Source organism: Gastrolobium bilobum, unplaced genomic scaffold (assembly GCF_033153095.1).
Source record: "Gastrolobium bilobum isolate Gb01-03AN ecotype WA unplaced genomic scaffold, APGP_CSIRO_Gbil_v1 utg2155, whole genome shotgun sequence".
NCBI lineage: Eukaryota > Viridiplantae > Streptophyta > Magnoliopsida > Fabales > Fabaceae > Gastrolobium > Gastrolobium bilobum.
This window is the reverse complement of record NW_026898746.1, coordinates 395,379-420,641: the sequence shown is the minus strand read 5'-3', so window position 1 is coordinate 420,641 and position 25,263 is coordinate 395,379. Positions and strand designations below refer to the sequence as shown.

Below are 25,263 nucleotides of genomic sequence, written 5' to 3'. Positions count from 1 at the left end.
TCCCCAAACATTCTAATTTCCATCAAATTTTACCAGAAATCATATTTCCTAGTCCTATGTACCATTTATAACTTATATCCAAACTTAGAGCTCAAAATTTATTCGGCACACTTTACGGTGTAATTGTACCGCGGTATTTTTATCCGGTAAAAATACTATTCACCAACTTTTTAGAAACTTGCCTAACGAATCAATTTTTCATTCTGAATCCAGTTCCAGGGTTAGTTTTTTCATTTGAGACCTCTTACTCAATTTTACCTTCTTAGGGTTACGTGTTTGGCTAATTACCGTTTTATCTTTCCTCTGTATTTTGGCCTTAATTTCAGGATTTTCACTAATCCTACCCTTTAAACCACGTTTAATATATTAATATATATTTTAGAAATGCGATGTGTTATAATTAGTATTTTTATATTAATATTTCGAGTCGCTTTACCGGTACGCATTTATACCGTGAATTTCACAGTAACTGTACTTTTATTTTGAAAAGAGATTTTATTTCTCGAAAATATTCTTCAATAATTATTCTAAGTTAATTATGGAATATTTCCCTTAAAATTCCAATCCTTCATTACTAAATTTATTTGTTTCTTTATTTAGTGGTGCGAATTCCTACAGTACTCTTCTTATCCAACTTGTAACCGGCAAAATCTTAGTCAAAATAACCAATTAAAGTAGTGGGAATCCCTTAGGATACCACAAACCAATATGTGTAGTTCCTACTAAGTATCTCAAAATCCTTTTAACGACATTTAAATGTGATTCTCTAGGACATGATTGATACTTAGCACAGAAGCAAACACAAAATATAATATCTGGTCTACTAGCGGTCAAATATAATAAAGAGCCAATCATTTCTCTATATTTTGTTACCTCAACCAGTTTACCTTCTTCATCCTTGTGAATTGAGATTGAAGTGCTCATTGGTTTGGCTTGATCCATTCCAAAGCGCTTGAGTACTCTTTGCAATACTTTTCTTGATTGATTGATATGCCTTCTTTTTCTTCCTTTATTTGCAATACAATGAAATAGTTGAGTTATTCCATCATAGACATCTCAAACTCACTTTTTATCATTTTTGCAAACTCTTCACAATGAAATTCATTAGTAGAACCAAAAATGATATCATCAACATAAATTTGTACAAGTAAAGAATGATCATGCTTTCTTTTAATGAACAATGTAGTATCTATATTACCTCTACAAAAACCATTTTCAAGTAAAAATTTACTCAATCTTTCATACCAAGCTCTTGGAGCTTGCTTTAAACCATATAAAGCCTTTTTCAAACAAAAAACATGATTAGGAAACTCAAACCTCTCAAAACCGAGTGGTTGATGAACATATACCTTCTCTTAAATAATACCTTTTAAAAATGCAGATTTGACACCCATTTGATATAACTTGATGATGACCAAGACAATGAAAGGTGTTTCCAATGATGAAATATGCAGAATATGGATATGGTTAATGGCAAGGAGGGTTGTTCAAATTGGTATGGTAACGGGCCATAAGTTTTTGATCCCTTGGCATGGTGTGGAAGGAGGGTATTTATAGGCTTCAATCTACTAGGGAAATGTGCCAAGTCAACTGGTATGACGGAAGCCAAAGTAGCTTGACCTACCTAGAGAAGGGCGCCTTGCAGCTGTTGTCCTGTTGACAACGACTGCTACGTAGGGGAAAGTGAGAGGGAGCATTTTAGTGTTCTACAATAAGTACTTGTGGAGGCAAAAAGGATGTGGGGGTCTTCCGAGATAAGCCACTTTGATGTTTGATGTTGGGGAGCTGGTTTGCTAATCAAACAGTGGCAGAGACATCAATATAGCTGGTCAATTAGGGCTAAGATGACTTAGGCCTTTGGTGTTGGGCCTGCTTTGCCGAGCTGGTGGATTGGGCTGGCCAAAACATTGTTGTATATATATATTTAAATTGGCAAACTTATATATATTTGGGCCTAACACTATATTTTCGACGTAGGATAACTTTGTCAGTTTGCTTAGGCTTGAATAAAACAAATAGTACATGGGCTTTCAATTGAACATAACAGAGACATATTATCGTTACAAAGACCGTAGCCTCAACCAGGACGTTCTTAAACCTGTTTTTTGATGGCGTCCGGAAACAAAATATCATTTTACATTCATGTAACCCGTACAACAGTTAACAAAACAGAAGACCGTGAAAAACTAAAACTATTGTAACACAAATATAGATTTTTATGTTATAACAAAATAATTTAAAATTAAATTACTTTTAATTTAAAGTTCTTTAGAACTTGATGCCAAATATATATATATTGGAATTACTCAGCTCTTTTAAATGCTTTCCACATTGGAATTGCTCACTCTTTTGAAATTCCAATTCTGAATTGATTTCAAATTTTGGATTTCAATTTTAAATTTCAAATTGTAATGGGGGGAAAGGATTTGGAAATAAAAAATTAAATAAATAATAATTTCTTTTAAAAATCGAAATAAAAAATCAATGGAAAATTAAGTTAATTATTTATGGTGGCAGACATCTCATTCAATGACCCACTGATTTGTACATTAGAATTACTCAGCTCTTTTAAATGCTTTCTACATTGAAATTGCTCACTCTTTTGAAATTCCAATTCTGAATTGATTTCAAATTTTGGATTTCAAATTTAGTTTTAAAATTGTAATGGTGGAAAGGATATGGAAATAAAAAATTAAATAAATAGCAATTTCTTTTAAAAATCCAAATAAAAAATTAGTGGAAAATTAAGTTAATCATTTATGGTAGCAGACAACTCATTCAATGTCCCACTGATTTGTACATTAGAATTACTCAGCTCTTTTAAATGCTTTCTATATTGGAATTGCTCACTCTTTTGAAATTCGAATTCTGAATTGATTTCAAATTTTGGATTTCAATTTTAAATTTCAAATTGGAATGATGGGAAAGGATTTGGAAATAAAAAATTAAATAAATAATAATTTCTTTTAATAATCGAAATAAAAAATCAATAGAAAATTAAGTTAATCATTTATTGTGGCAGACAAATCATTTAAAAAATATTGTAAAATAACAAAATTATTTATATTTTAAAATTAATTCAAAATTTGGAAATAAATTAAATGAAAAATTATGTTAACAATTTTTTGTGGTAGATAACTCATTCAATGTCCCACTGTATACTACATTGGAATTTCCAAATTAATAACAACTGAACCCTTCTAAATTTTGAACTTATGTTTAAATTTGAATTGTCGATTTGAATTTTTAACTTTGTAATAAAGGGAAAACTTTTAGAATTTTTTTTGTGACAGACAACATTAATGTCCCATTATTTTTCTTTTGTTGTATGTTATGAGTAAAAAGACCTCTACTTTTCTTTTGTTGTATATCCCACTATTTTTTGCATGGATAATTGTTAGCCCTAGTAATGCTGCATAAAAAAACAAAAACATTAAAAAAATTGTAAAATAACAAAAATATTTATATTGTAAAATAAATTCAAAATTTGAAAATAAATTAAAAGAAAAATTATGTGAACTTGATATATGGGAAAAGAGTTCAACATTTAACATTTATGCAGTGGAAAAAGATATATATAATAAATTTAAAATTATAAAAATACATTTATAATCGATAAAAATTATTTAAAATTTAAAACTTAAAATAAAAAATAAAAAATGGCATAATTTTTACTTTACAAAAATAAATTAAAATTTTAACATAAATTTTTAAATATACATGTATAACCAATTAAAATAATATACATGTATGTTTTCAAAAAATATTTAACATAAAAATTTTAAATATAAATGTATGACCAATTAAAAAAATATCTAAAAATCATAAATTAAAATAGAAAAAAATTATATAAAAAAATATGTATAATTAATATAAAAAGTTTTAAATTTTAAATTTAAATAAAAAATGACGTTTGTCATTCTGTAAAAAAATTTATTAAAATTTAAGAACTATAAAATGAAAATTTTAATTTAGTACATAAGAAAGAAATTAAACTTTCATATTTTTATTGCAAGAGTGTAATTAGCACAAATACTTGCAAAAAAAAATAAAATATTTATATAAAATGCTGACAGTTAGAAATGGAAAACTGGGCTCGGCCCAGAGCGCCGGCCTGCCAATATATTTTTATAATTCAATTGAAATTTTATCTTTCTTGTTTTATAATTAAATAACTAAATCTGATTTCAATGTTATAAATACAAATTTGTGAAATTCCAAAGACTAACGACACTAATCCTTGCAAAAGAAAACTAATTTATATAAAATGCTGACAGTTAGAGGTGGAAAACTTGGCTCGGCCCGCTAATATATTTTTATAATTCAATTGAAATTTTATCCTTATTATTTTATAATTAAATTACTAAATCTGATTTCAATTTTTGTAAATATAAATTTGTGAAATTCCAAAGACTAACGACACAAATCCTTGCAAAAAAAATAATTATTTGTTATTATTTTATAAATCTGATTGTAGTAAATGAAACTTCATCTCTGAGATAAAATATAAAAGCAACTATAAGAGCCCTTTTTTTGGATAAATATAAAAACATATTACATGCTGATAGTTAGAGGTGACAAACTGGGTTCGGCCCAGAGGCCAGCCCACTAACACATTTGTATAATTAAATTAAAATTCAACTATTCTTCTTTTATAATTAAATTCCTAAATCTGATTTTAATTTTTGTAAATATAAATTTGTAAAATTTCAAATACTAATGATACAAATCCTTGCAAAAAATAATTATTTATTAATATTTTGTAAATCTGAGTGTAATAAATGAAAGTCTATCTCTGAGATAAAATATAAAAATCTCAATGCAACTATAAGGACTTTTTTGAGTGGATAAGTACAAAAACCTATTACATGCTAATAGTTAGAGGTGGCAATCCGGGCCGAGCCCACCAACTTATTTTTATAATTAAATTAAAATTGCATACTTCTTCTTTTATAATTAAATTCCTAAATCTGATTTCAAATTTTGTAAATGCAAATTTGTAAAATTCAAAATACTAAGGACACCAATCCTTGCAAAAACATGATTATTTACATAAAATGCTGATAGTTAAAGGTTAAAAATTGGGCTTGTCCCGAAGTGCCTGCACGACCCGCCTGCCAACACATTCTTATAATTAAATTAAAATTTCATCCTTCTTCTTTTATAATTAAAATCTTAAATCTGATTTTAATTTTCATAAATATAAATTTGTAAAATTTAAGATACTAACGACACAAATTCTTGCTACAAATAATTATTTATTATTATTTTGTAAATCTGAGTGTAATAAATGAAAGTCCATCACTGAGAAATACTGAAAGAAGCCGAGTCAAACTTTGTAATTTTTGAATGACCACAAGACTAGTTAAAGTATAGTGATATATTTTGGAATGACCATAAGATAAATATAGAAATCCATTACATACTGATATAAAATGCTAATAGTTAGAAATGACAAAATGGGTTCGGTCTGAAGGGCCGACCCACCACGCCAAACAAATTGATTTTTTTTCCGGTGCATCAGCACGGGTAATACACTAGTTGAATTTAAACCGAATTCCTAACCAAATCGTGTTGTCACTCTAGCGTTACAACTTACAACTGACCAAATTCCACTAGCACGCTCAGAAAATTAACATGAGTTTTTTTTTTAATTTTCAAAGATTGGAATAGAACCTCACGAGAGAAGGGAAATTAAAATCTTCATAGAGAAAATTAAAAAATTTAACATGAAGGTTTCAAAGGTTAATTAAAAAAATTAAAATCGTGAACATAGGACTGACCAAATCAAGGTACAAAAAAGGGGGAGGGGAGAAAATGCTTTAAGTGTTTCCAAAACAACTATCAAATCTTACTACGAGAGAAGTCTCACCTTCATCTTGCTTCCAGAAGTGAATGTGTGATACCATTCACAGATAAGTTTTCTGCCATCCTTCTGGCCATGCTTGAATTTTCATTGCCTCTCACATTTAGAAATGCAGGTGGCTTAGGGCAAGGAAGTGCCCTAGTGTCATTGCCAATCATTGATAAAACATCAGACATGGTTGGCCTGTCTTCTGGAATTTCTTGAACACATAGAAGTCCTATGTTTACATATCTCAACACAATATGCTTACTAGGGGAATCTTCCAATGTTGGATCCATCATATCCGTTTCCAATAAGAATTAAACTAGAAAAAGAAAATGTTAGCTCGTATTTTGGTAAGTTAAGTCTTCTGTTGTTTCTGTTTGTATCATATGCATGTTAATTGAACTGACTCAAGACAGGGATGTTACATTTATGGTATCAAAGCAGTTTCTCTAGGAAAGTCCATGATATATTTCATAAGATGTTTGGGTTGCAACGTTCTTGAGTTTTTCTTGAAGTACTATGATATGCATGTCTGATCACTGAGTGTGAGCATAGCTAACTCATTCCTTTGTATAAAATGTGCAGAATTATGGTTCGTCCAATAAGGACTCCTAATCCTCCTGTTGACCCGACAGATCCTATTTTAGCATATTTGGCTAGGTCACGAGTAAATCGTCAGGGAGGTACTTCGCAGCCGGGTCCTATGATAACGGCCTTGGCTGAAATGCAACAAAATATGGCTGCAACTAGGCAGCGAGAACTGGAATTGATTATGAAGGCAAACCAAGATATGTTGGAGGCCAATAGATTGGCTAATCAAGATATGATGACAGCCAGCAGATTGGAAAATGTTGAAATGATGAGATTACTTTTGGCTGAGGTGAGGGCTGGTGGGCAAAGTCCATAGCAACAGTCTTTGCAACAACAACAGCCCTTGCAACTGCAACAGCCTTTGCTACAGCCACAGCCACCTCCACCGCCACATTCACCTACTCCTCCCCCTCATCCTCTCCATGTAGAGGGGGGGTGAGGAATGCATAATCCGAATGAAGAGTCCAGTCACAGGGGTGGTGTGGCACTGCCAGCCACTAATAGAGAGCAGAGAGAAAGAATGATAAATGCGTTCCGGAAACATGCACCACCACATTATAAAGGCGGCATTGATCCTATTCCTGCGATTCAGAGGTTGGAGGAATTGGATCATATTTTTACTGTTATGGAGTGTGACGATCAACAGAAATTACTATATGCTTCCTCTATGCTGCAGAGTGATGCATCCGACTGGTGGAGAAATACTCGTCAACCCTTGGAATGTCAGGGTTATGCTATTACCTGGCTTTTATTTGAAAGGCAATTCTTGCTGAGATATTTTCAGGAGGAAGCACGTATAAGGTAGAAGGGTGAATTTGAAGAACTAAAGCAGGGACAAATGTCTATTGATGAATACTTAAACAAGTTTAATAAGTTGGCAAAATATTCCCACTTCCAGAGAGCTCCACCTACTGAGGATGATCTGGTGTTTAAATTTCAGAGAGGACTACATGACAATATTTCTGAAAAACTTGCAGGGCACTCCTTTGATACTTTTGTGGCACTTATCAAAAAGTGTAAAAATATTCAAGAATACTATAGAAGGAAGAACAAGGACCAAGCTGCTCCTAATTCCGGCCCTAAAAACACTTCTGGAATTCTAAGGGAAAGGGTTTACAGGTTAAACAGTCTGATGGTAAGTTCAAGAAGGCTGGAAATTCAAAGCCTAGAAATTTTAAATCTGCTCCTCAATGCTCTACATGTGGGAAAGCTCATTCTGGGGTTTGCAGGAAAGAACAAAGACTTTGTTACAAGTGTGGCCAAGCAGGGCATTTTATTAAGGATTGCCCCTTTGATGGGGACAGGTTTCAACCATTCAGGCTACTCCGGCTCCTATTGTGGTTGAGGAACCATCTCTACCCCTCCCACCTCCAGTTGCCCGAGTATATGCAGTGACTCAGCAAGAGGCTAAGAGATCAGCTAGTTTGGTACGAGGTATGATCTCCATTCATGATGAAATGCTTAGTGTCTTGTTTGATTCTGGTGCCACATACTCGTTTGTAGCTGATTATGTAGCGAAAGCATTTAATCTGTGTGTGACAAAAATGAGAACTCCTATGCGTATTGTTACGGCTGTGGGAAGTGTTTTTGATGAAAAATATATTTGTGAAAACGTGAAATTCAAGTATGAAGGCAGGGAATATTCTTTCGATTTTATTATCATACATCTTGCCTCTGTAAATTTAATTTTGGGAATGGATTGGTTGTCTAAGTACTGTGTGAAGATTGACTGTTGCAGTAAAACCATTTCTGTCTCGTCTAATGATGAAGATAGGGAGTCTCCTTATTTGTCTGTACTTCGGGTTGTAAAGGCCTTAAAGGAAGGAGATTCTGGGTTTATTCTATTGGGAGGCCTGGTTGGTGTCAACAAGGAGCCAATTTCTGATATTCTGATTGTCTCCGAGTTTGAAGATGTTTTCCCGGATGAAATTCCTCACTTTCCTCCAGAGAGGGAAATTGAATTCGCAATTGACTTGCTACCTGGCGTGGGGCCTATCTCTCTTGCCCCATATCGGATGTCACCTCTGGAATTATCTGAATTGAAGAAGCAGATCAAAGACTTGTCCAGTGAGAATTTTAACAGACCGAATGTGTCTACGTGGGGAGCACCGGTGATCTTTGTTAAGAAGAAGGATGGGTCCATGAGATTATGTACGGATTACCGGCAATTGAACAAGGTTACTGTAAAAAATAAGTATCCTTTGCCGTGTATAGATGATTTGCTAGATCAGTTGCGTGGTGCAACTGTATTTTCTAAGATTGATCTTTGGTCTGGGTATCATCAGATCCAGATAAAGCCGAATGATGTTCCGAAGACAACTTTCAGGTCCCGTTATGGACACTATAAGTACCTGGTTATTCCTTTTGGGCTTACGAATGCACTTGCCGTTTTCATGAGTTATATGAATCAAATCTTTAAAGCCTATCTGGATCAGTTTGTGGTTTAGTTTATTGATGACATACTGATATATTCAAAGAGCAAAGAAGAACATTCTGAGCATTTGAGGGTTGTTTTGCAAATTCTGAGGGAGCATCAGTTGAATGCTAAACTGTCAAAGTGTGAATTCTGGATTTCTGAGATACAATTTCTGGGCCATGTCATCTCAGCTGAAGGAGTGGCAGTGGACCCGAGTAAGATTGAAGCAGTGTTAGACTGGGAACGTCCTAAAAATATTACAGAGATCAAAAAATTTCTTGGTTTGGCTGGGTATTGTAGGCGCTTTATTGAGGGATTCTCACGGATGGTACTACCTTTGACACGGTTAACCTGTAAAGGAAACTCATTTGTGTGGACCCAAGAATGTGAAGTGAATTTTCAGGAGTTGTAAAGGAAGTTGACTATCGCTCCGGTATTAATATTGTCTGATCCTACCAGTAAATTTGTACTATACTGTGATGCTTCTAAGTTTAGGTTAGGTTGTGTTTTAATGAAGTTTCGTCAGGTGGTCGCTTATGCTTCTCGGAAGTTAAAACCGCATGAGGAGAACTATCCGACACACGATCTTGAGTTAGCAGCCGTAGTGTTCGCATTGAAAATCTGGCGACACTTTCTATATGGGGCTGACTTTATTGTCTACAGTGACCACAAAAGTTTGAAATATCTGTTTGATCAGAAAGAGCTGAATATGAGGTAGCGCCGATGGGTGGAATTTCTGAAGGATTATGATTTTGAATTGCAATATCACCTTGGTAAAGCCAATGTAATAGCCGATGCTTTAAGCAGAAAGGCGCTCGGTATGGCCAATTTGATGATTTCTGAGTATAATTTGATTGAGAAGTTCAGGGATCTCCGCATTCCTGTGAATACAGAAGATAGTCCGCATTTATCGACTACTACGGTAGTCCAGAACTCGTTAGTTGAGCGGATCAAAGAAGCTCAATTGCTTGATGAAGAGATTCAGTCTATGAAAGAACAGGACTTTGTGTCCACGGATAGGTTCAGTCTTAAGTTTTATAAAGATCATATCATTGTTCTGAAAGGTTAGATGGTAGATAAGGTATTGGCTGAGGGCCATACGGGTAAGTACACTATCCATCCTGGTGCTACCAAGATGTACCAAGACTTGAAGCAAAATTTCTGGTGGTCGGGCATGAAGAAAGATATTGCTCTATTTGTGAATAAGTGTTTGACATGTCAGAAAGTTAAGATTGAGCATTAGAGACCTTCTGGATTACTACAGCCCTTGGATATTCCAGAATGGAAATGGTTCAGTATTTCTATGGATTTCGTAGTGGCATTACCGAGAACTCAGGCTGGTTTTGATTCTATATGGGTAGTTGTTGACAGATTGACAAAGTTTGCACATTTCATACCAATCAAAACGAGTTTCTCCACAGAGCAGTTGGCTCGATTATATGTAAGAGAGATTGTGAAACTTCATGGTGTTCCTGAAAGTATCATTAATGATCGGGACCCTAAATTCACTTCTCGACTTTGGGATGCAGTGTAACAGTAATTTGGTACGCAATTGAGACTGAGTACGGCTTATCATCCCCAGACTGATGGTCAGACTGAGAGGACTATTCAGACCCTGGAAGACATGTTGAGGGCTTGTGCCTTAGAACAGGGGACTGCGTGGGATAAGTATCTTCCTCTGGTGGAATTTTCCTACAATAATAGTTATCATGCCGGTTTGGGCATGGCTCCCTATGAGGCTTTGTATGGCCGTAGGTGCAGGGCGCCTACTTGTTGGGCAGAAATTGGTGAGAGACAGTTATTTGGGCCTGATATGGTCCAAGAGACTACCGATCAGATTATGATGATTAAGGATCGATTGAAAAAAGCACAGAGCCACCAAAAGAGTTATTATGACGCAGAGCATCGACCCCTTGAATTTTCTGAAGGGGATCATGTGTTTATCCGTTTGTCTCTGACTACGGGTGTTGGACGTGCTATAGGAGTGAGGAAGTTGAGTCCTAGGTTCATTGGGCCCTACCAGATTATAAAGAGGGTCGGACGTGTGGCATACCAGCTTGCCTTACCTCCACATCTGTCAAATATGCATAGTGTTTTTCACATCAGTCAGCTTCGCAAATACGTATCTGATGTATCCCACATTGTCCAGCGGGACGATATTGAGGTAAAGAAAGATTTGAAATTTGTTGTGGGACCACATGCATAAGTGTGTTAAATTAAGTAAAAGACCTAATTAAATAAATTAAGGTTACTTTTGAGGTAAAAAGTACAGTTAGTGATATTTTTGTGATAAAAATGTTTGTAGAAAAATTTACCCAGAATGAAAAAGTTAGGTTAAAAATATGACTGGAAAAATATTCTAGTTTATTGGGTAAAGTTTGGTATTGAATGGAGGTGTGTAGATAGATAAGTTGTTACCCAGTTAAAGTAACTTAACCTATTTGACTCTAAAGCACAGTAACCTCATTCATTTGTTCTCCGTCCCAGTACGCGTCTGTCTCCTTTGTTTTTCATGCTAGGTTTCCTTTTCTTTTCTTTTTCTTTGATTTCTCCCTCCACACTCAACCAGATCACAAAGTCCATTACACAAAACTCATAGGAAATCACCCAAGGAATCCATTCCACCACTCTATTTGGGCTGATTTTTCTTGTGGAGAAAGTTCTTCCCTTTCCCCTTTTCGGTTTACTATTCATCAAGTGAGGGAATTGGGATTTTTTATGGAGCTTTGCTTGGAGGTTGCTCTCTAGGTTTTGTACAAGTGATTGGAGGTAATAAACCCCTATTTCTATGGTTTTATTCTGTGATTTAAGTCTTGAAAGTTTTGAGCATATTTTGGTGGGAAAACCTTGAGTTTAAACATTGGAATTGATGATGGATTATTGATGTTTTGGATATAGGAATGGAAAATAAGCATTTGTATGTATGTAAAAATTGGAAAAACAATCCCATGTCCTTCCCCTCTATGTTTCGGCCATCATAGGTGATGAGGGGGTAGTGTGCAAAATTTTATTGTATGTTTTGGGAAGAGTAATATGTTGGAGTAGGTGGAAAGTTAATGAATTAGTGAAAATACCTAAGTGAGAAAAATACTATGGTGTTTTGCACCTATTTTCTGCCATAATGGGCTTTTGAGGAGTTTAATGTTCAAAATTTAATTAGACATTGTGGTTATATATATATATATATATATATATATATATATATATATATATATATACATGTATGTGTAACTTGAAAAATTAAGTGAAGGAAATAAATTGAAAAAGAAAAGAACCCTTTGAGATTCCCTTATAGATTTCGACCTATAGGGTGATTTAGTGGTAGATTTTTAGTTACATTTTATTTTAATAAAATGTGTAGTTTTCCAATGTATGAAATTGATGAGTTAAAGAAGTGAAATCACTTAAAAATTGTTAAAAGAAATCTTAGTTCCCTCTATGTGTACCCACGACCTTAAGGAGAAAAAAATGGCATGAATAATGTTAAAAATTCTCATGTGGATACTTAGTTAATTTAGGAAACGCTAACGATTATTAAATGGTCTTGACTTGTGTACTGGCATAGGATTGGCAAAAACGTAAAGAAACGAAAGTAAGCGGTAAAATGTATGCCTTATGTGAAAATCTAGGCATGGTAGCACTTTATTGAATGTTGTTTTGGATTCTTTCTCTAGGTGTGCCTAGGGATTGAGTGGGCTTGAATTTCTGTGGGAGCTACATAAGTAACTTGCGCGACAAGTAAGCGAATTGGTAAAGCTTCAAGAGGTAAGCTCTATGTTTAAGGAGTTTTTTTCTGCTTGAGTGCTCCACCATAGTTAGTGAACTGTGGTTGGATGATATGATTGTTTTGATGCCTTGTATAGATGCATTCATATAGAGCTATTTGATAATATGACATGACTTGTTCTGATATGATTTCTGTATTGATTGTATGGTACACTGATGTCTTCTTGGGGTTTCCCTGAGATTGATGATGTACACCTCTGACATGTTCTGGTTTCGCTTGGGGTCCTCCCTTGGAAACACGTGCGTTAATTTCCGCTTGGGGTCCTCCCTTGAGAATGACGGCGCACGCCTATGATAAGATATGTATATATTATTTGTTCTGTTATGATATATGTTATATGTTGCATTTGTATACTCTGTATCTGACTCTCATGCAGGAGTGAGCCCAGGGGTATGGAGAATTCTCTATAAACCTGGAGCTTATTGAGATTTGTTATCTCACCCCTATTTGGGGACATCATTTCAGGTTCTCAGACTCCCAGTGAGCCTTCACTAGGCAGGGACACGACCCGTGGCTAGAGGTGTTGCGACAGACCATATTTTGAGTAGCTGTAGGCTACTGCTATTTTGGAGTGTATTTATGTTATTTAGTATTTCAGCATTTTGGGGATCATGATGTCTGATCCTTTACTTCGTTTATGGCTTGTATATGTTTTGTACATGTCTTTCAGTTTGATGCATGTACTTTTGTGTATTCAGGCATGTTGATATGACGATGTAGTATTCAGTTATGTTTACGTGTTGGATTGCATGTTGTTAGATGTAGGGGCATGGAGCCCAGTTATGTTATCTCTTGCTAGCAATAAGGTGTTGAGTTTAATTCTTTTTTTTTGTTTTAAGGATAGTTTTGGTATTTTTTAAAAAAATTAACACTGTTAACTTAAACTTGGATGAAAAATCAAGTTAGGGGGGTAAGTGATAAAAATATTTTAAGTAGGGGTGTAAATGATTAATTTTTTTGGAGAGGGGGTAAGTGATTCTGAAGAAACTTATAGGAGGATTTTTAAAGTTTTTCCTATATTATTTTTTGAAAGTTTTGCCTTTATTATGTAATTTTGGGTGTATTTTGATTCTCTCTATTCTAATCATACAGGACTTTTAATTGTCTTACACATAAGGGTTTTATTGATCACATAATTAGCTTTTGATTAAGACTAAAATTCCATTGAATCATGCTTATACAGAGAGAATTCTGTATTTGAATTTGTTTTTCTAAATTCATTTTTAAAACCGTATATCACAAACTTCTTTTATTTTCTTGTTTTTTATTGGTGATTCAAAGTATAATGTTGGTTGGGACTTGGGAGTTTACAAAAAAAAATCCTATTGAATTTAAACCGAATTCCTACCCAAATCGTGTTGTCACTCTAGCGTTACAACTTACAACTGACCAAATTCCACTAGCACGCTCAGAAAATTAACATGATTTTTTTTTTTTTTTTTTCAAAGATTGGAATCGAACTCACGAGAGAAGGGAAATTAAAATCCTCATAGAGAAAATTAAAAATATTAACATGAAGGTTTCAAAGGTTAATTAAATAAATTAAAATCGTGAACATAGGACTGACCAAATCAAGGTACAAAAGAGGGGGAGGGGGGTAATTGAAACCTTCCTAGAGAAAATGTTTTTAAGTGTTTCCAAAACAACTATCAAATCTTACTACGAGAGAAGTCTCAACTTCATCTTGCTTCCAGAAGTGAATGTGTCATACCATTCACAGATAAGTTTTCTGCCATCCTTCTGGCAATTCGTGAATTTTCATTGCCTCTCACATTTAGAAATGCAGGTGGCTTAGGGCAAGGAAGCGCCTTAGTGTCATTGCCTATCATTGATACAACATCAGACATGGTTGGCCTGTCTTGTGGACTTTCTTGAACACATAGAAGTCCTATGTTCACATATCTTAACACTATATGCTTACTAGGGGAATCTTCCAATGCTGGATCCATCATATCCGTTCCCGAATTGCTTGTCCATAGATCCCAAGCCTTCAAGATATTGCAGAAAATGTAGAAAAATATTTCAATCGAAAAGTTTAAACTACAAGCTGAAGGCAGTTTGAGCTATCAACCGAAAAGCTTAAGTGGCGGCAAATTAATAATTTTATATATTATATCTCTATCACAGATAAACCCAAAATTACAATGCTATTATGCATATTTTGGCAAGATTCTATAAGGTTGTACATCCGGTCTAATTAATTCATGCTTTCTAAATGGCTTAAAAAACTTAAATTATGAAATCGATTTTATCCCTGCACATTAAAAATAGTTGAGTGGAATTTAGAAACTTACGTATCCAAGAAGATTGAGGGAGTTTGTTTGATAAAAACCAGTATTCTTCTTGCCACTTACAATCTCTAACAAAAGGATGCCAAAGCTAAACACATCAGATTTTATTGAGAAAAGGCCTTCCAGAGCATATTCAGGGGACATGTAGCCACTGAAAACCATCAACATAGAGTAATTAGCAGTTGATTAATCCTGAGTCCAAAATCTTTACATTAAACTATAGCATCGACGATATTATTTTATTCAACTTACTAAGTCCCTACTATCCGGTTTGTATTTGCTTGAAGTTCATTCTCACCAAATATTCTTGCCATTCCAAAGTCTGATATTTTAGGATTCATGTTGATGTCTAACAATATGTTGCTAGCTTTCAAATCTCGATGAATAATCCGGAACCTGGAATATTGATGAAGGTAAAGGAGACCTTGTGCAATTCCATCAATTATCCGAACTCGTGTTCCCCAATCTAGCATCCTTCTTTTTGTTGCATCTGTTTTGCATTAAAATATGTCACAACCAATATTTGAGTAAAGTTAAATAGTAGGGATAGTTCTGAGATTGCAAAGTACAAACCAAAAAGAAAAAAATCCAAGCTTTTATTAGGCATAAATTCATAAATCAGCATCTTTTCATCTCGATCAATGCAGCAGCCCAAAAGTCTAACAAGATTATTGTGTTGAAGTTTAGCAATTAACAAGGCTTCATTTCTCAACTCCTCCCATCCTTGACCAGATCTTCGAGATAGCCTTTTTACAGCAACCTCATCCCCATTCAATAATTTACCCTGGAATTCATTTTTTACACAAAGTAAAATAGAGGCAGCAGCAAATGGAAACTTGTAAATAAGAGAATATACTACACTAGTTAGTGCTTATTGATTGGACAAAGCTATATTAATAACATTCCAAATAAATATAAGTTCATTCCAATTCAGAAATATTCATAAGAAGAATTTTGGAACATGCCTTGTAAACTGGTCCAAAGCCACCCTCACCAAGTTTATTTGCATCTGAAAAGTTATCAGTTGCTGCTGAAACACTCACGAAACTGAATAATGGCAATTTAACTTCCTTGTTATTAACTTTTGCACCCTTATTTGCTTCAGTAAACTCTGACTCTCTGACTTTCATGCTCATTCCTACTTCAAAATGTAGCAAATCTTCCCCTGGAAAGTGAGATGAATCAGTTGATCTGATAGGTTACCTTATTTTAATGCTTAACTGGTCCTATTCATGAGTTACAATGAGAACTTGTTTCTTTCTTACCTTTCTTACCTTTCCTCCTTTGCCTTCTAGCCCAGTAAGTGATTAGGCACGATATTATAAGCAACGTTGTAAATGAGATCAGTATAACAATTAGAAGTCTATCCCTCCGCCTGTTATCATGCTTGTCAAATGCATTCGGTGGTTTTGTTTCATTCGGTATGTTTGAATCTGCACCGAAGAATTGTCAATTAGTAAAGTGCTTTTCTTTAAACAATGTGGATCATAAACAAAACGAAAGATAACTACATCAAGGTAAAGGAGGTTCCTTCGACTTACCAACGATTTCTGAGGCAGCAAGTCTGAGATAAAAACTTGGATTATCTTTATAAATATCAGCTGAGATGTTCTTTAAAATCAATACTTGGTCCATCCATAATTGGCAGGTAGCGTTAAAATCATAAACATAAGCAACACAAGAACAATTGCTAGAGCAAATACTTTCACATTTTCTTGCAGTATCCGTCTTTAACGTGACTCCATCTGAGCTAGAAGGTAATTCCACCTTACTAAGCTGCAAGAACCCATCATTCCCCTGAACAGTGTCACTGCTTGTGTTGCTGCAGGATAACTCTGTTTTCCTGACACAGCCAGCAGATGAGATCCCTTGCCTCCAAGAATCAACATCAAACGGCTTGAAACCATAAAGACACTCACAAGGATCAAGAGCTTGAGGATTACAAATGGAAAAAGCTCCACAAGAATTGTTTGTTCCACACTTTGATGACTGTAGAGAAACCCAACGTTTATCTTCCTCTGACCAATACTGCAGGTTAAGTTCCCCAGAAACTTCTAGTACCACCCGAGAATTGCTATTAGCTTGCCAAGTGAAATAGTTCATGATGTTTTGTTCCATACCTATTCGGTTAATAACACTCTGAATTGAAACATTGGAATTGTCATCAATCCAGAATACCTTAGAATTAGAACTCTTGTTGATGATTAGACTTGCCTGGCCAAAATCATACTCGAGAGAAAAATCTCCTGGAGAAGGGTCATCTGCACTTGTCCATGATCTCAATGACCAACTGTATCCTAACTCATAATCATGTCCTAAGTTCATTCCAGGCAAAAGGGTATCCGTAGGATTATCAAAACCCTGCCACAAAACTGCTTGATTCGAGTAATTGACCAGTATCAAGTTTCCTGAATCCAAGAGCATAGCGTAAGTACTATCGATATTTGAAATGTTGGTCACTTGGTACGTCATTTTTCCGTCCACGATCACAATATTTCCATCAGACTTAACAGTAAGAACAGCTGAGGAAGTTTGAAAGGCATAATCTCTGTTAGCAACCCAAACAATCTTGTCGTCTGGAACCTTTGTAAACCATACACCTACATAATACTTGGTGGAATTCTCCCTGGTAAAAAAGCCCAGTTCGTAGTTCCCACTGTCAGAAACAATGGTGTCTGAGTTTCCCACTGACTGCCCCATTCGCAGGAATGTTTTGTTGGTAGTTGCATTCACGCAAAACAAACATAGGCAAAACAATATTGGCAAGGAAGTAAGGGCAGAACGCAGTGCCATGTTAGTGCGCAAGACTGATTACCAAAATGGCAAAATCTATCACAATATTGTATGGTTTGCAAGAACCAATCTTAAGAGCTCTTGGACAGGAAAGCTCGAAATGGTGGCCCATTTACAACTGGTGTCAAAATATGTTCTTGGATTGTACGAGGAGACTTTGAAAAGTAAGTCTCCCTTCGCAGTATAATGGTTCAAGCATACTGCAGTAAAATGCAGCCAAGTGTTTTTTGCTAATTGGATGATGGACTTTGTTACGATTGCATCATTAATGCTATCGATCCAACGTCATATCTGCATCATTAGTTGTGTTTGTCATGATCTATCGTGGTTGAATTGTAGATGTTAGAATTCTTACACTCAATCTTGAGCATTGATCCACTTGAATCTAATGGCTCATATTAGTAAAAATTTAGAGCCCTTGGATATAATTAGAATCAACGGTCGAGATTAAGAGTGTAACTTACACTGGTGTAAAATGATCTTAACCCTATATATATATATATATATATATATATATATATATATATATATATATATATATATATATTAAAAAAAAATTGTGCTATATAAAAATGTACAGGTTATATTTACAATTTTCTTTATTTATAAACTCTTACAAACTACACTATCTTCTCCCGAGAGAATACTAATCACATTATCTTCTCCCGAGCGAACATAGTGCAATTTGCATAAATTTGTAACAAAATTTGTAAACGGATCTTTCACCATATAAAAATATATTATCTTCTACTCAAACAATAAATAAAAGAGAGAAAAGAGTTGGAGGTGAGAGAAAAAAATTCTTGTGGGACTCATTACAAAATGTGAGAGTGGAAAATAATATTTTTATGTAACATAAGAAAAGTATTACCTATATATATATATATATATATGGGGGGATTATATTTACAAACTTTTTGTTTACAAACTATATTATGTTCTCCTAGAAGAACATTAGGTTACCCTATGTTGTCCCAGGAGTACATAGTGTAATTTGCAAAAATTTGTAAAAAAAATTTGTAAACGGATCTTTTCTCATATATATACATATATATACATACATATATATATATATATGGAAAAAATATTTCTGCAGCCACTTTAAATAAACTTATCTACCGTTACCCTTTTATAACTATGTTCTCCCGGGAGAACATAGTTATAACACTAAAGTTACTTTTTTTTCTCTCTCCACGTCAGCAGACAAGTTCTGAAAAGTAAATGAGGAGAGAGAAAAAAAAACAACTTTAGTGTTATAATTAAAATGTTTGACATCAAATCTTAATCGTTAATTTCATTAATCTAACTGTTATAATCTATTAGAAATTAATAATTAATTAATAAATATCACATGTAACCCAAATTAATCATCCGGGATCGAGCGACATAATTAGATTGCACGGTTAAACGTAAAATAATAATAATAATAATCATTTTATTGTGACCTTTCTTTTTTTTTGGGTATAAAAGGAGGGCCTAGCCCAGCAAAAACTACAAAGACAGCTGATGCATGTTAAAACTCACATGCTCTATCAGCGAATTCAAACTAAAACTGTTCCACAAGACTTCTATATTTTCAGGTGGAGTTGCATACAATTTTAACTCATCACCCTTGCAAATAAGTCCTAACTTAGCTAAGGAATTAGCTATACTATTACAAGCTCTGGGTATAAACTCCATGGTACAAAACTTAAAAGTCTTAATAGCCTTCCTGATGCTAGCTGTCAAGGATAAAAAACTGCAGTCTTCATTACTAGCTTCTAACAGAGCTATTGCCTTTTTACAGTCACTTCCTAGCCAAACATTGGATACCTTAAGATTTTATGCTATCTTAAGTCCATTAAGTATACCAATAAGCTCAGCTTCCAAAGGAGAACAAGCTCCTATATTGAGGGAAAAACCACTCAACCAGCCACCATTACTTGAGTAAACAAAACCACCACACGCACCTTTGTGAGTAGCCAAATTAACTGCACCATCAACAAAGATTTTCACCCCATCACCAGAATCCATCTTTACATCCCACCTGGAAATTACAGAAGCGGCAGAAACCACAACAGCAGGATCTTCTCTTCCTCTCATCTTCATTTCCTTTAGATAGCACAAAATCCTGAAAACAGGATCCTGAGGCCTCGAGAAAAGCTCCTCATGAATGGTAGAATTCCTCCAAAACCAAATGAACCAACATGTCACAAAGAATAATTCTGTCCATGAATGTTAAAGATGAGAAGAAAAATTCTTATACAAGTTCAACCTGAACCATTCCAGCCCTTCAAATTGTAAGAATTTTTTGGGGATATTGCCAGCAAACCACACTTCCCAAATCCTTCTAGCAGCTGTACAATCTCTAAGCATATGCATTAAGGTCTCCTGGCTCTGTCCACAAGTGGGGCAATGGAACTCACCTCCACCCCACAGGCAAGTGATGCTTCTTACTAGTAACTTATTAAGACAAGCAAGCCATAGAAATACAGCTAGTCTATAGGGTCCCTTCCACTGCCACACTGCAGCCCAAATTTTGTCCTTCTCATGAATAGGTTTCAGCAGCAAACAGTAGGCATTCCTCACTACTGACCTACCCGAGACAACATTTTTCCACTTGAGCATATCCTCACTGCTACCAGAATTAGGGATGCTTAGCTTACTCAACTTATTGCAAGTAGCCAAGTCCAGGAACTTATGCAGATAGTTCCAATTCCAATCTTCAAGATTAAGGTCATACACATCACACACCTTGAGGTTCATATCAGTCATAGGAGGTTTAATCAAAGCCTTTTCCATCATGGAATCCTGCCATCCTCCCCACAAGTCTGTCCAGAATAAAATGGATTTACCATTCCCCATCACCCACTCCAGATTCTGATCTATCCTGGTTCTAGCCGACACAATGTTTTTCCAAAGAACAGAATCATTACTCTTTGCTACCAGACTGCAGTTAGGATCAAGATTCCTCCCATATTTTCCTAGCAATACTTGAACCCATAGGCTGTTCTTCTCCTCAATAATCTTCCAGGCTAGTTTGTGCATAAAAGCCTCATTTTGAATCCTCAAATTGATAATACCCAATCCTCCACACTCCTTTGGTTGACACATCATCTCCCAAGCCACATAATGGGCTTTCCTCTTAGACTCCTTATCCCCCCATATAAAATTCATTTGCATCTTTTCAATATCATTGCAGATATGAATTGGAATCATATTATTCTGCATATGATAGCAAGGAATAGCCGAAATGACACTTTTTGCAAGGGTAATCCTCCCTGCCATAGACAGACATTTGGATTTCCATCCCTGAAGTCTTCCCTGAACTATGGATATGACCTCAGAATAGTGATCCCTCCTTATTCTCCCATGCCTCATCAAAGCACCTAAGTACCTGCCAAGATTCTTAACCACCTTGAAGCCACTAGCATCAACAATTGACTGCACAATTTCCTGCTTAGTATTTCTAGAGAAATATATACAAGATTTTTCAATGCTTACACATTGACCTGACATCTTGGAAAATTTATCAAGACAGTTAATGATGCAACTGAGTTGATCAAGTGAGGCTTCAGCAAACAAAATAATATCATCAGCAAACATTATATGTGAAATGTGGGAGCCATACCTACCAGCTCTAATTGGGCACCAAGAATTACCTTCCACTTCATCCAAAATCAGATGTGTTAATTTTTCCATACAAAGAACAAAGATGTAGGGAGATAGGGGATCCCCTTGTCTAATTCCCCTCTGAGCACAGAAACTAGGTATTCTAGCACCATTCCACAACACCTCCAGAGTTGGGCTAGTCACACACCCCATAATAGCTTCCACCAAAAAACTAGGAAGATTCAAGTCCCCCAACACTGATCTTATAAACTTCCAGCTCAGCTTGTCATATGCCTTTTCAAGATCTATCTTGATAGAAAAAAATTCATTTTTACCTTTCAATCTGTGTATAGCGTGAGTGAGCTCTTGGATAATAATTATGTTATCCTGAATGTTTCTCTTAAGCACAAAACTAGCTTGATTGGGGGAAACCAAATCTTCAAGAAAAGGCTTCACTCTATTTGCCAGAATTTTGCTAAACCCTTTATAAATGGAATTACAAAGGGCTATAGGCCAAAACTGTTTCATCAAGCAAGGCCTTTCTACTTTGGGAATTACCACAAGAAGAGTATGATTTATCTCCCCAATCTTATTTGGGAACTTCAAGTAATGTTGCATGCTTCTACAAACTTGGTCTTTAGCATCTCCCAATTCCTTTGGAAGAACAAAGCTGGAAAGCCATCAACTCCAGGAGCTTTTAGAGGAGGCATTTGGAAGAAAGCCTTTTTTACTTCCTCTACAGTTAGCCCTGAATTCAGCATCTCAAGTTGATCCTCCCTCAAATTCGGCCAAGTATTAATAGTTTGGATCCAATTATCACCTTCAGAATCATCCTTGAACAAATTTAGGAAGAAATCTCTTGCAAGGTTAATTAGCTTCCCATCTTCATTCACCCAATTACCTCTTTCATCTTGAAGTTTCAAGATTTTATTTCTTTTCCTGCGAATAATAGTACTAGAGTGATAAAATCTAGAGTTCCTATCTTCATCTCTTATCCACATATCCCTAGACTTTTGGAACCAGATTTGCTCCTCCTTGTCAAGGATATCAGAAAGTTCCTTCTTCAACTTAGCCTCCAACTTTTCTAGTTGGTAGCTATTATAAGAATTGATCCTCCTTTGAATCCCCTCCAATCTAGCTATAATTCTGTTTTTCCTTAAGTGAGTAAATCCAAAGACATTTTTGTTCCAATCCTTCAGAAGAGGAACTATTGAACTCAGATTATCCAGCAGCCCATTAGACTGGATCCAAATAGCTTTCAGAAAAGGGACAAATCTGGAATCATTCTGCCACACAACCATATATCTAAAGGGTCTTTCCCTCCAGCAATTATCATCTCTCACCAATCTGACAAGAATTAGATTATGATCCAAAAATAATCTAGGAAAAACAAGAACATCAGCTTCCTCATAAGTAGCTCTCCAAGCCTCATTCCCCACAGCTCTATCCAGTCTTTTATAAACTCTCTCTAGGTGGAGAAATTTTGGCCCTCTCCATGTAAACCTGTTGCCTCCACCACCCAAATCTATAACTCCAAGAGCATTAAGCATATTAGCAAACTGAAGACATCCACTGCCATCCACAGGACCCCCTCCCCTTTTTTCAGAAGCCAATGCTATCTCATTAAAGTCGCCAGTCACCAACCAAGGATCATCCATGTTCCTGCCAATGCATTTAAGCTCCTCCCAAAGCACTTGTCGATTCATAAAAAGGGGACTAGCATAGACTGCAGTCCAGAAAAACCCTTTCCTCTCAGGGGTTTCTACCCAAACAAGAATAAATTGTTCATGCTTAGATAAAAGAGTGATCTTGACATCACTATTATTCCACAGCAGCCAAATCCCACCAGAAAATCCATGTGCCTCAACAACAATATGATTAGAAAAACCCAAACTACGAAAAATTTTATTAGCTTTGGACCCACTAACTCTAGGTTCAAGAATAGCAGCCATCCCTACATTATGCTTTCTACAAAATCTAGAAAAAGTACTCTTGAACTGTTTTATTGCAGCTCCCCTACAGTTCCAAGTGATACAATTCATATCAAAGGCTAGTTGATATGCAAGTTTTCAAAGCACTTGCTGCTTAAATCATGATTAACAGAAACAACTCCCTTAACTGCAGAAACTTCTTGACTACAACCAATATTACAGTCAACAACCAGAGGATGATTAATAGGAATACCTGAAGATCTATCAATCTCCATACCTGACTGGTTCTCACTTATTTTACTCTCTTTTAGCACATCCAGATTATGAGGCTCCAGTTCTTTCACAAGATCATCAAAATCCACCTTTTCTTCTACAACAAACCCCTCGGGAAGCCCAGCCCTATGCTCTTCCATTGAGGAATCTACTGCCATCATCAGGTCCCCCCAAAGCTTTCCTTTATACTGCTCCCCACTGGTCTGGCTGTGATTACCTCAAGGTTCTACCCCTCCAGCTTACTGGATGCTGAGGTAATAATAGGAGATTGAGACAGAACCCCATTACCTTTGCTGAAATTTTTCTTAGGAACTTGCTTCCTGCTTCAAGACACAGGAGTTTTTCCTCCTGTATTTTTCCTAGGCTGACTTGATGCAGCAGCTGAAAAATTCATCCCACTAGCACTAGACTTGTCCCTCTTCTCTGATCCTTCATTCTCCTTAGACCAGTTATCATGCCTAATAGAGTCTTTGGCTTGTTGACTTGATATGACAGTCACTTGTTTAACTTCTTGGGTAGTCTTAGAAGACCTACCATTCTCCTCTGTTTCCTTCAAGTTGGAAATATCTTCCCCAAATTTTCGAACACTGGCAGCCTCCTTTTTCTGGTAAACTTGCTGGTTTCTTTTTCTTCTCTGGACCACCATCCAAGGACCTATACCTTGAGCGCATTGGTCCTTCATAGGTGGATCAGGTACCCCCTCCTCTTTGGTAGCATGGCACAGCTTAACATAATCTGGGCAAGACTCAGCATTATGCCCATATTTCCCACACTTAAGACATATTAAAAATAAACCTTCGTACTCCACTATTTTCCTGCATCCATCAAGGATGTATTCTCCTCTCAGTGGCTTAGACAAATCCACTTGAATGCACACCCTAGCAAACCTTTCCCTGTCCCCTATTGATGTAGTTCTATCCACTTTCAGTACTTTCCCTATTACATCACCCAATTGATTAAGAAAAGGGAACTCACAGTACTCTTGAGGCACTCCAGGGAGACGAACCCATGCAGCCACCTTGTGGATGTTTGCTTTGTCAGGATCAAAGCATGGTTCCCATTTCCTAGTGGCAAGATAGTGCCCAAGAATGATCCAAGGGCCACCAGTGATAGCCAGGTTAAGATCCTCCAAGGAGCTTAACCTCACCGAGAAGAATTCATTTCCTAGATCCGCCACTGTTATGCTGTCAGCTTTGGCCCAAAGGGATTCAAGCTTCTTCTTCATGAAACCCACTCTGATTCTCCTTCCTAATAACTTGACTATAAGGGCATTTCTCCACCGCTGCCTCATCCTCGCCTTTGCTTCCTTATTACTCCTAATTTCCACTGAGTCATCCTCCTTGTAGATCGTCTAAAGCCCCACACAGAAATTTCACCCAAGCTTGGGTCAAGAGGCTCTAGATCTACGTCTTCTTCCTCGGTCAGCCATGGATTTGAATCCCCTGCTACCCCATTCTCCACGCCAGTAACATCAGCAAATGATCGATGTTTGGCTTTCAAAGGACTTCCAGACTGAAAATCCTTCACTGCTTCCCTCAATCGAACCTCCGACGGAATCTCTTCCCCACTCTTAGTTCTTTTAGTACTCTTCCTTGCCAATGATAACGCCTCATCACTTGATTCAGTAGCTTCCTCCATCACCGTCCACGAAAAAACCAGAAAACCAAAACCCTATCGCAAGAGAAATTTTCGCGCGCGTGAGTCAACGCGCCTAACCTATCGCTCCACAATTATATATA

At 35.9% G+C, this 25,263-nt stretch overlaps 2 protein-coding genes across 2 annotated transcripts; both read right to left on the bottom strand.

Annotated features, from left to right (window-relative positions):
- Positions 1–14,163: 14,163 nt before the first annotated feature.
- On the bottom strand, positions 14,164–17,799 carry LOC133283806 (receptor-like serine/threonine-protein kinase SD1-7). Its single transcript, XM_061480718.1, has 7 exons — positions 16,478–17,799; positions 16,202–16,369; positions 15,902–16,101; positions 15,510–15,720; positions 15,189–15,426; positions 14,940–15,087; positions 14,164–14,633 (listed from the first exon to the last, which is right to left on the bottom strand). Exons 1-7 carry the CDS (start codon positions 17,727–17,729, stop codon positions 14,325–14,327), a joined length of 2,526 nt encoding a protein of 841 aa, XP_061336702.1. The 5' UTR covers positions 17,730–17,799; the 3' UTR covers positions 14,164–14,324.
- A 6,050-nt stretch (positions 17,800–23,849) lies between these two features.
- Positions 23,850–24,815, bottom strand: LOC133283801 (uncharacterized). The gene has a single exon (XM_061480710.1). It carries the CDS (start codon positions 24,813–24,815, stop codon positions 23,850–23,852), a length of 966 nt encoding a protein of 321 aa, XP_061336694.1.
- Between the last annotated feature and the right edge of the window lie 448 nt (positions 24,816–25,263).

Excerpts from the sequence above, each read along its gene's own strand:
- LOC133283806 (XM_061480718.1), bottom strand. The coding sequence starts at position 17,729 with ATGGCACTGCGTTCTGCCCTTACTTCCTTGCCAATATTGTTTTGCCTA. Across the intron at positions 15,088-15,188 it reads AACCGGATAGTAGGGACTTA|TGGCTACATGTCCCCTGAAT; the intron begins GTAAGTTGAATA and ends GATGGTTTTCAG. Across the intron at positions 14,634-14,939 it reads CCCTCAATCTTCTTGGATAC|GCTTGGGATCTATGGACAAG; the intron begins GTAAGTTTCTAA and ends AATATCTTGAAG.
- LOC133283801 (XM_061480710.1), bottom strand. The coding sequence starts at position 24,815 with ATGAGGCAGCGGTGGAGAAATGCCCTTATAGTCAAGTTATTAGGAAGG.